The sequence below is a fragment of the Nyctereutes procyonoides genome, unplaced genomic scaffold (genome assembly GCF_905146905.1).
Source record: "Nyctereutes procyonoides isolate TBG_1078 unplaced genomic scaffold, NYPRO_anot_genome, whole genome shotgun sequence".
Taxonomy (NCBI): Eukaryota; Metazoa; Chordata; class Mammalia; order Carnivora; family Canidae; genus Nyctereutes; species Nyctereutes procyonoides.
The window spans coordinates 27,147,532-27,158,288 of record NW_026575043.1 but is presented as its reverse complement, the minus strand read 5'-3'; the positions used below and the strand labels follow the sequence as shown (position 1 = coordinate 27,158,288).

At 53.9% G+C, this 10,757-nt stretch overlaps 1 protein-coding gene across 2 annotated transcripts in view; it reads right to left on the bottom strand.

Moving 5' to 3' along the window:
* Positions 1–934: 934 nt before the first annotated feature.
* RNLS (renalase, FAD dependent amine oxidase) overlaps positions 935–10,757 on the bottom strand; it is a 243,598-nt gene continuing 233,775 nt past the window's right edge. For both annotated transcript variants that reach the window (XM_055322061.1, XM_055322062.1), the window contains exon 7: positions 935–1,423. In XM_055322061.1, coding sequence (XP_055178036.1) covers positions 1,271–1,423 — 153 coding nt within the window. In that variant the 3' untranslated portion in view covers positions 935–1,270. The remainder of the gene's footprint in view (positions 1,424–10,757) is intronic.

Sequence of the window (10,757 nt, the reverse complement as noted above, 5' to 3'; positions counted from 1 at the left end):
GGGCCAAAACGATGAAAGAAATCTCAATATTGTTCATCTCATCATCCCAGAAATCACATTTCAGTGCCCTCTTCCGTTAGCGACAAGTAGCTTGTTTAGAAGGCCGGAGATCAATTTCTGTCCAGGCAACGAGTGACGGGAAGCAGGTGGGTCACTGAAGCATGTGGGTGATATGCTGAACCAGTAAGTTGGCAAATATCGAACTATTTTAAGCGCATCTATTTTCCAGTTCAGTAAATTTTCTTGTTGTATTAAATTCATTAAGCCCGACGCGGTCGAAATGCCACAGCGCATCCTGGAGAGCACGTGAAGGGAACGCACCAGCCAACGGGCAGCAGAGGGTGAAGATCGATATATTCTCTCTCGGTTTCTATTTAACTTTTACCTTTCATGTTAAGACTGGACTTTTTTTCTTTAAGGTTAAAAACCACCATATGACTTGGGAGAGTCGAGTTGAATCTGGTTATGTCACGAAGATTCAAAGAGAGGTTTGTGGGTCCGTTGCCCTGCAAACCACAATGGTAGAGACGACATCTACGACCTGGAGTTCGGGATCGCTTAGTAACTAGAGAGACAGAGATCACACTCTGTTGTCCACAGTTTGGGGGAACCTTGTAGCTCAGCGACGGGCAGGCACACCAAATCCAGGACGCATTTGAAGATTAAAAATGAGGAGCAGGGATCCCTGGGTGGCGCAGCGGTTTAGCGCTTGCCTTTGGCCCAGGGCACGATCCTGGAGACCCGGGATCAAATCCCGCGTTGGGCTCCCGGTGCATGGAGCCTGCTTCTCCCTCTGCCTGTGTCTCTGCCCCTCTCTCTCTCATTCTATGTGACTATCATAAATAAATAAAAATTAAAAAAATTAAAAAAAATCATGACCTCAAAAGTCCTTTTAAAAAAAAATAAAAATAAAAAAATAAAAATGAGGAGTTGATAATAATAATCATTCTTTATTTGGAATGGAAATTTTCAAAAGAGCAAAGGTTTTGGAGCATGAACTGCTCCTTCGATTTGACACGCTTCCTGGGGACCAGTCGTCTAATGAAGAGTCGTCACAGCAATTCAAGACGCCGCGAAAGGTGTAGGGGACAAGGGGTTTTCATCCTAGCACGGGGTGCTGTAACTACCAAAATCATAAAAATCAATTTTATACCCCATATGGAAAACTTCCCAGTCACTTCTCTCAACAAAATAGAAAGCAAAATAATCAATAACGGAAAACTGTGAACACAAAACCCCGAAGCTCATGTAGAGGATAAAGACACAGGTGCTAAATATGCTTCTTTAAAGCTTCCACGACGCACAAGGCCGAAGTGATGCAGCCGTCGAAGTTGGACTGGGTAAACGCGTCCCCTCCACACACGAGGAAAGGCTTGACGTGAAGGGTCAGCTGGCCGTGAGAGTTGGCAGCAGCGTTTGTGACCTGAAAAAGTAGAACAAAAAACAACACGACGCAACATGAAACAACACAAAAGGGTTGCAGTTGACATTCTCTGCCGTCTTGTCCTGTGATGTCAACACTCACCTGTGAAGAGTTTCCTACCTGGAGAAAATGACACGGGTCACAACATCGGGAGCCCTTAAGCCCCTCCCCTCGCCCAAGCATTTACACCGACGTTCCCAAATGTTGACATTAATTTCAAATTTAGTGGATCATGATATGTGCGCTCCACCACTGGGAAGTACAGTGTCATCGTCATCATTGTTGTCTCACAAGGGGGAAGATATTCATGAAACCATTTGCCAGTTACTGAGTCCCTGCTACGTGCCAGACAAGGCGAACAGAGACAAGATCGGGGACCGTGTCCTGGAGGAGTGTCCAGCTCAGCGCAGGCTGCAGGCACACAACAGTGTGTAAGGGCTAAGACACGGTGGACCGGCGGGTGCGGTGGGAATGCCCGGGGGTGCCTGGACCAGCACACCTGCGTGGAGAGGCCTCAAGCGGGAGGTGATGCCTCATTTCACTTGAGTTCTGATGGATGCATCCGAGTCTAAGAATCAGGGATGGGGGACGCCCTGGTGGCTCAGGGGTTGAGCATCTGCCTTCAGACCAGGGCGTGATCCTGGAGACTCGGGATTGAGTCCCACATCGGGCTCCCCGCAGGGACCCTGCTTCTCCCTCTGCCTGGGTCTCTGCCTCTGTCTGTGTCTCTCATGAATAAATAAATAAAATCTTTAAAAAAAATAAAAGAAGAAAGAAACAGGGATAGGGCTTTCCAAAGAGAATGAGCAGCAAGCATGGAGGCCCCACAGTCCATGGGCAAGAGAGAACACAGTGTGTTCTGGAAACTGCGGGGTTGTCACACTGTGTGCGTGGGGTAGAGGGTGGGGCTAATCAGAGGAGAGGCAAGGTGAGAGGCACTTAGTGTTTCAAAATTAAAGCATATAATACTTATAAACACAGGGTCACTAAAAATATACAGTTACTACTTCTGAGGGACACCTGGCAGTTCCATCGGTGGGGCGCCCGACTCTTGGCTCAGGGCAGGATCAGGGTCCTGGGTCGAGCTCCGCGTAGGGCTTTGTGCTCAGTGGGGAGTCTGCTGGAGATTCTCTCCCTCTGCTCCTCCTCACACTTGCATGGGCAATCTCTCCATAAAATAAATAAATCTACTTTAAAAAAAAACAAACGAATAATGATATCCTGGTACAGCTTCAGGGGATGCCGTTCACAGAGACTACACCGTGGCAGTTCTGTCTCTTATACGATATTTTCATGGAAAGTAATGAGCTAAGGCCCATGATGATTTGTTTATTTAAAAATTATCCTCCCCCCTAAAAAAATAAAATAAAAAAATAAAAATTATCCTCCCCCAAATCAAGAAACATAACACACGCTATCTGACCAAGAGGCTGAGATGTGGTTCTGGATGGGCTGAGCTAGTACGTGCTTTTGTGATTTCTTTTTTTTTTTTTATTTTTTATTTTTTTTTACTTTTGTGATTTCTTAAAACCAGAAGAAGTTTGCATATATTTTTTTTTAAAAAAATGTATAAACCATATTTGGCTTTAAAAAGATTAGGTACAATTAGTTCTTTGTTGAGTCACTAAAGGTACCAATATTTAACATCCTGCGTTGCTCAGGAACAAATGTAAGATTTTAAGAGCATCTTCTCGCTGTTCCAGAGGTACCTTGATAGCAGCAGCGTCTTTTGTACGCACTGTAGGTAATCTTTTTTTTTTTGAAAAAGATTTTATTTATTAGAGAGAGAGAGGGAGAGAGAGAACACGTGGGGCGGGGGGGAGGGAGAAGCATCCCCCGCTGACCAGGGAGCCCGACATAGGACACGATCCCAGGACCTGAGGTCATAACCTGAGCCCAAGGCAGACGCTTCACCCACGGAGCCCCCCAGGCACCTCCTGTAGATGATTTTTTCAAACAATCATGCCACAGGGGGCACCTGGGAGGCTCAGTCAGTTACATGTCCAACTCTTGACCTCAGCTCAGGTCTTGATCTCAGGGTCTTGAGCTCAAGCCCTACATTAGGCTCCACAGTCAGCATGGAGCCTACTTAAAAATTATGCCACAATTGTATTACGTTCCATTGCAATTTGATTTTCCCCAGCTTCATTGAACTATGGTTGTCAAATAAAAATCTTATACATCTAAGGTGTGCCGCTTGGTGTTCTGGCATACGGACACCCCAGGAAATCGTCCCCATAATTAAGCTAACGTACCCATCAACTCACATAATGTCCGTCCTTCCTCCCTTCCCTCCTTCCTTCCTTCCTCCCTTCCCTCCCTCCTCCCTTCCCTCCTCCTCCCTTCCCTCCCTCCTCCCTTCCTCCCTTCCCTCCCTCCTCCCTTCCTCCCTCCTCCCTTCCCTCCCTCCTCCCTTCCCTCCCTTCCTTCCTTCCCTCCTTCCTCCCTTCCCTCCCTCCTCCCTTCCCTCCCTCCTCCCTTCCCTCCTCCCTCCCTTCCCTCCCTCCTCCCTTCCCTCCTCCCTCCCTTCCCTCCCTCCTCCCTTCCCTCCCTCCTCCCTCCCTTCCCTCCTCCCTCCCTTCCCTCCCTCCTCCCTTCCCTCCCTCCTCCCTTCCCTCCCTCCTTCCTTCCCTCCTCCCTCCCTTCCCTCCTCCCTCCCTTCCCTCCTTCCTCCCTTCCCTCCTCCCTCCCTCCCTCCTTCCTCCCTTCCCTCCTTCCTTCCTTCCCTCCTTCCTCCTTCCCTCCCTTCCTCCCTTCCTCCCTTCCCTCCTTCCTTCCCTCCCTCCTTCCTTCCCTCCGTCCTTCCTTCTCTCCTTCCTTCCTCCCTCCCTTCCTTCCTTCCTTCCTTCCTTCCTTCCTTCCTTCCTTCCTCTTCCTTCCTTCCTATGCTTCTATGACTTTGTTTCAGATGCTGTGCATAAATGAGCTCATGCAATATCTGTCTTTCCATAGCTAATAGTCTTGAAATCAGCTGAAAAGATCTTTGAGTGGCTAAAACAGACAGCACAGCGTGCAGACACGACACTAAAGCAGCCTCGGATATTCAATCAGAGCCTTTAAATTCCTACTTTATTTTATTTTTTTTAAATAAATTTATCTTTTATTGGTGTTCAATCTGCCAACATATAGAATAACACCCAGTGCTCATCCCATCAAGTGCCCCCCTACTTTATTTTATTTCAAAAAATAGTTTACATTTATTTATTTGAGAAAGAGAGAGAGCATGCTCGTGCTAGTGGGGGGGAGGGAGGGGGCCAAGTGGACTTTGTGCTGAACGTGGAGCCTGATTTGGCACTCGATCCCACGACCCTGAGATCACGACCTGAGCCAAAATTAAGAGTCGGACTCTTAGCTGACTGGGCCACCCAGGTCCCTCTAAATTGCTACTTTAGATAGAATTTAAATAAATTGGGTTATTTGATTTGTCAGTGAAACACTAAAGGAAGAAGAAAACCATGATTTCGGAATGTGATAGCTGATAGTCTGCAAAGAAGGGGCACTACGTAAACATTTAAAGACCAGACAATAACCATGCAGAGGCTGGAGAGTCGGGGGCCACTGAATAGAGGGGCGAATAATTTTCTTTGTCTCGATAGGACTTGCGGATGCCAGCTATGTTTCCCTGCAATCCTAATGCTCACGATGACGGCCCCAATGTCTGAGAACCAGTTCTAACATGCATGAGGTATCACTTATCAGCATTTCTTCAATGTTCACTGCTTACCATTCGGGTTACACGGGCGTCCGTTTGGTGAACACGGCAACCCTATGAGGGGGTTACTGCTACTGTCATTTTATAGAGGAGAACACGGAGACTCCGAAAGATTGCCACCCGCCCGAGGACAGAGAGCTAGGAGATGAAGACAGACTCGAAAGGAGCGAGTGGACTCCAGAACTCGCCCTTCCAACGCTTCCAGAAATGTTTTCCATGAAGACTTGGTTTCAGTAGAACAAACAAAAATGTCTGATAATCACTGATCGTTTCACGCATCTGGGAAATTCATACAAGCGCTCGCTTCGGCAGCACATGTACCAAGATTGGAAAATTCATATAATGGGGTTACTCGTCCATGCACATATACACGTACGCACGTACGCACATACACGTAACACAAAATAACGGTTGTACGCATATATGTGTGATTTTTAAAACAAGGAAAAAATGTCTGATGGTCTCACAGCTTAACACATCTCGGAAATTCACACAAATGGGGCGATGCGTCCATGTACACACACCTGTGAGTCTACGCATGACCCCCACACACATAGATCTCCATTCGTGGTGAAGTCCTGACACATTCCGGTTGATGTCCCCGTACAGATAAACCACGACACCACTGGATGTTAGTAAGTATTAAGCAAGAGAGAGCGCGCGGGACAAAGTTCTGCCCGGGGGGAGCTGATAATCTACTGGCGCTGTGTGGTTGCGTCTGGCGGGCGCCCAGGGCCAGCTGCCGGGTCACACGGCCGACGGCGGGGCTGCTGAGGAGCCAGCCTGCAGCTTGCAGGACAGGAGTCCCGCTGCATTTAGGTGCACTCGCCCACTTTGCAATCACCCAACGACGAAAATATGGATGCAGAGTGCTTGCTGCAGGCTCCTTGCCCCGAAGTCGAGGGCCTGCTGCGGGGAGCATGCAGGTGCCAAAGCCACGGTCTCAGGGCAACGCCGCCTCGGGCTCCCTTCCAGCCACAGCGAGGTACCGCAGCTCAGGGACCGTGTTGGGGGGACAGCGGGGCTGAAAATCTGGCTGCCTCAGCCCCCACGGGTAGCGGCGGCTCCGAGAAGCCTCGTGCTGCACAGGCGGGAGCCGGGGCCGCTCAGCCGTGTTTCTCTCTGCCTGGGTGATGAATTGGAAGCAGAGAGAACAGATCTACCCCATGGGAATGGGTGTTGCACCTTCCTGGCCCCTGCGGACGAACAGACCCTCCCCGCGCCACACGGAAGGCCCGGCATGACCGCGTCTTACTCCAGCCCCGTGTCTTGGCTGCCGTTCGCCTTTGCCACGTGTCCCGTCCACACGTGCTTCTTTGTCGTGTTTCTGTGACTTCGAACGAGGATGCTGCACCGCCCCCTCTTCCCTGCCATGGAAAGCCCCCCACCCCCCCAAGCAGCACAGATGTCACCTGCCCCGAGTCCTCTTGCTCTGCCAGGCAGGGTAGGTGCCTTTCCAGCGTGTTATTTTTCCTATGAGCTTAGTCGTCGCTTTGCACGTAATTATGCCTGGATTCGCCTCCCTTCCTGGACGGCAGGTGTCCAGGAGCAGCGGCCGGGAGGCACTGGCTCGTATCCAGGGCAGGAGGGGGCCTAGCCTCCACCAAGTGTGCGACACATGGTCGCTGAGTCTACAAAGAAACCAAACCGCAAAGCTGGACACACAGTTGATCAGACGAAGGTCTTCGCAGGGAACCATCTATGCGAGAAGTGTTATTCGGAGGCTCCCACTGGGCAGAAACTCAAATGGAGGAGCTGCTGTTATGAGAATGCTCCCCGTGCCGAGCAGTGCGGCACTGTCGTCTGGTCGTGGCCCAGAGCAGCTCGTGGGGCACATATGACATGGAACCACACAGAGCTGCTGGTTCCCGAGGCCACAGATGGCCGGTGTCGCCCATCTTCACACCGCAGAGCCCAACGGGTTCTTTGTATCCTGATTATCAGCGGTGAAGACACACACAAAAGGTCCCTTTGGCGTGAGAATGAAATCAAAGATGAAGAATGAGACGAGCGCACAAGAAGGCTAAAGTGACTTCTAAATGGGGGTTGCCCACAGAGGGAGGGTGATAAGCAGCGGAAAAATAAAATGAAATAAAAATCTCGTGGCACACCTGACCACGTGCGTCCTTCCTTGCACAGCAACGCCGACAGCTGAGCCAGCCCTCGGCTGCCCGGCCCCACCCGCGCAGGGCCCTCCTGCTGCTCCGCCTGCACGGCTGTCCTTTGGCTGCTCCATTCTCGCTGTGACCCCGCTGGGCCCCCCGTGTCGCCGCATGGGCGAGGCGAGGGCTGAGGCCTCTCCGACTCCAGTCCTCGATGCGCCGCCAACCTCGGAAGAAAACCGCAGGCGGCATTTAAACAGCCGGGCTCCTGCTACTGCACCCCTGCACCCCTCGTCGTGGACGTGGTCGCAACCCACTGAGGCACCGTCCCCGGAGGCGGCACCAATAGGGAAGAAGAATGACACGGAGCTTTCTCCTTGCCGGAGCAGTTGCAGCCTCAGGGCTGGCCTGCGGGGGCTCTTCCGCAAAAACAGAGGGAAATAGGAGAGGAACACAGCGAGGCCTTCCCCAAAGCGTCTCCGCGCACTCGGGGCTGCCCGTTCCACGCTCTTCCCCACGGCGGGGTCCCCTGGGGCACGGGCGACGTGGGCCGCTTCTTACGTGATGCCCCACGGAACGGTACTTGCTGGCATCCTCCTTGAGCCTGGAGAGCTAGCTGTCTGGCAAGCTCAGGTCGTGCACTTTCTCTGCGGTAGGGAGGGAGGGTCTCAGACGTGACCATGACTCGTACTCTTCTCTCAAACAGTCCCAAGTAATTTGTGGGTTAAAATATCAAGGGGTTGCAGCCCCCCACCCCCCATACTCCAGCCAAATAGCCAAGCTCCCCTGCGTGGAAACAGCGCCCCGACCATAGCCCCCCGACCTGGTGTAGGTGCCAGCCCGGCCGCGTCTCACAAGCCGTGACATGTGGCTAACTGGGTTGAGGCCCAGGTGACGGGCGGTAAGGAGGGCCCGACGGATGAGCCCAGGTGTCGCAGGACCTGATCAATCACTGAATTCTCTCCGAAACTAGGGTAGAAATGGGGTAAGGGAGACGTGTGGTGAGCCCGGAACATGGATCAATGCACAGCAAGCCCAAAGGCAAGGAGTGGCAGGGCCTCTGGAGCCGGGCTCCATGGTGACGGCCGCTCGGGCCCAGCTCTGCCGCCGGTGGCTACTTCGGAACCCCTGCGGCCCCGGTCCCCTCAGGAGCAGCCGTGGGTGAAGCCACTGCACCAGGTGGGTGGCCAGGGAATCGCTGGGGCCCTTGCCCAAGGCGAGTGTGCGGATCCTGGAGCATGTGGGGCATCTCCCAGCCCCCGCATCTCGTCCCCCCATCGGGTGGCCCTGGGGCCGCGGCCTTCCTCCTCTGGGCAGCCTGCCCACCTGGCAGTGGTGGTCACTGGGGCGGGCACTCGGGAGGCGCTCCGCTAACCTGGCCTGGACCCGAGCTGCAGGACCACAACCAGAAATAAGCGGATCGGATACTCTTTACCGGCTTCCTCCCCCTTCTCTGACGAAGCCGGGGTAGCCTGGTGCAGCGCCTTTGTCCAAACCTGTCAGCGCCAGGATCATCCAGACGTCCTCAGTAACGCCCCGGCCCTGTGTCCTCCCCACAACATGCCTCGACCCCCACGGCCTCGACCCCATGGCCTCGTCCCCACAGCCTCATTCCCCAAGGCCTCATCCTCACAGCCTTGTCCCCCATGGCTTCGACCCCCCATGGCCTCATCCCCCGAGGCCTTGCCCCCCACGGCCTCCCATGGCCTTGTCCCCACAGCCTTGACCCCCACGGCCTTGTCCCCCACGGCCTCATCCCCCATGGCCTTCTCCCCCGTGACCTCATCCCCCGTGGCCTCATCCCCTGTGGCCTCAACCCTCATAGCCTCAATCCCCACGGCCTTGTCCCCCATGACCTCATCCCCCGCAGACTCAATCCCCATGGCCTCGGCCCCCACCCCCTCAACCTCCATGGTCTCATCCCCTGTGACCTCACCCCCCTGCAGCCTCGTCCCCCAAGGCTGTGACCCCGGGGTCACATCCCTGTGACCTCATCTCCCACGGCCTCAACCCCTGTGACCTCATCCCCCACGACGTGACTGCGTGACCCCTGGGTGAGCACCAGTCTGCAGCTCTGGCTTTGGTCCCATGACCGTGGAGCTGCCCGCTGCTCCTGTGGGGACTCATGGGAAAGTAGAGCGCAGACAGCGGGAGGCCAGAGCCATGTGCCCCGGGCTGCACGGCGGCCACAGGTGCCACGGCCCAGCGGCTGGCAGCGCGGACCACTCGCGGCCCACGGACCCGCAGCGTCAGGGCCGGGCCCAGGCTGCCTCCCGAGGTGAGGGTCCTGGAGGGCAGCTGCTCCGGAGGGACAGCGTCTGAGCCTCACGTACGCAGGCAGCAGCCTCCCGCTCGCTCGTCGTTCTGAGGGAGGAGACAGCGGTGACGTCTTCGGCGGCCCTGGCAGGCTGGCTCAGGGCCCCCCCGGCGGGAACGCAGCGCCCCCCTGGGCACCGGACGGGGCGAGGGGCCTAGAGACCCGCGGGCTCCCGGAGGCTCTTGGTATTCGCCAAGGCCTCCTCTTTGCTCGTGAGGGAGCCGACCAGCTCGCCCCAGAGACAGGACCGTGTAGGAGCCCCACCTGCTTCCCCTGGCCCGGATCCCCGACTTCTAGTTGCATTTGAAATAATTCACGTTAAGGAACGAATGACCCCAACCCCAGTGCCATGAAAGCCCAATTCCATGCGGAATTGGCTGCCCCATGCGGCCTTGTCCCCGACGGTCACGCCCCGACCGGGACCAGTGACCCGGCTGAGACCGCCTCGAGCTCTCCACAATCACACCGACTGTTTAAGCTGATCCTAACCACTCCAACGCCTGAGCATGACGCTGGCCTCCCCTCCTTCCCAGAGTCCGGGGGCCTCCCCGGCGCCCGCTGCTCCCCTGCCTGATGGCAGCCGGCGCCGGGCCGGTCTCGATTCGTGGGCGCTCGCCCGAGTCCCGGGGGGTGGGGACCCACGGCTGTGGAGCAGCGGGGAAGCCTGGCCCACTCCCACGTCTCTACGCCTTCTCTCCGCGGCCACCCATGTGAACTACGTAAGCAGCAGAACTGGAACGTTCGGTTGACTTAACTTATTCTTTTAAGCCCTGATGCAAACCTCAAAGGCAGTGGTTCCCAGAAGCCATTCTATGGCAAGAAGAGAAAAAATAAGGACAATTACGAGCTTTTCTTCACAGAACTAAATGTATCCTGTTTATAACTTGGTTATGAGGTCATAGTTTTACTATTTTATTTTTATTATTTTTTTTGCTTTTTGGTTCTTCCTTCCATTAAATGCTTGTGTCTGTGCTTTTGCTTTTTAGATTCTTAATCACAGGATGCAAAGATGGCAATATCATAGTGGTTCCCCAAATTATTTATTTTATTTTATTTTATTTTATTTTATTTATTTATTATTTATGATAGTCACAGAGAGAGAGAGAGAGAGAGAGACAGGCAGAGGGAGAAGCAGGCTCCATGCACCGGAAGCCCGACGTGGGATTCGATCCTGGGTCTCCAGGATCGTGCCCTGGGCCAAAG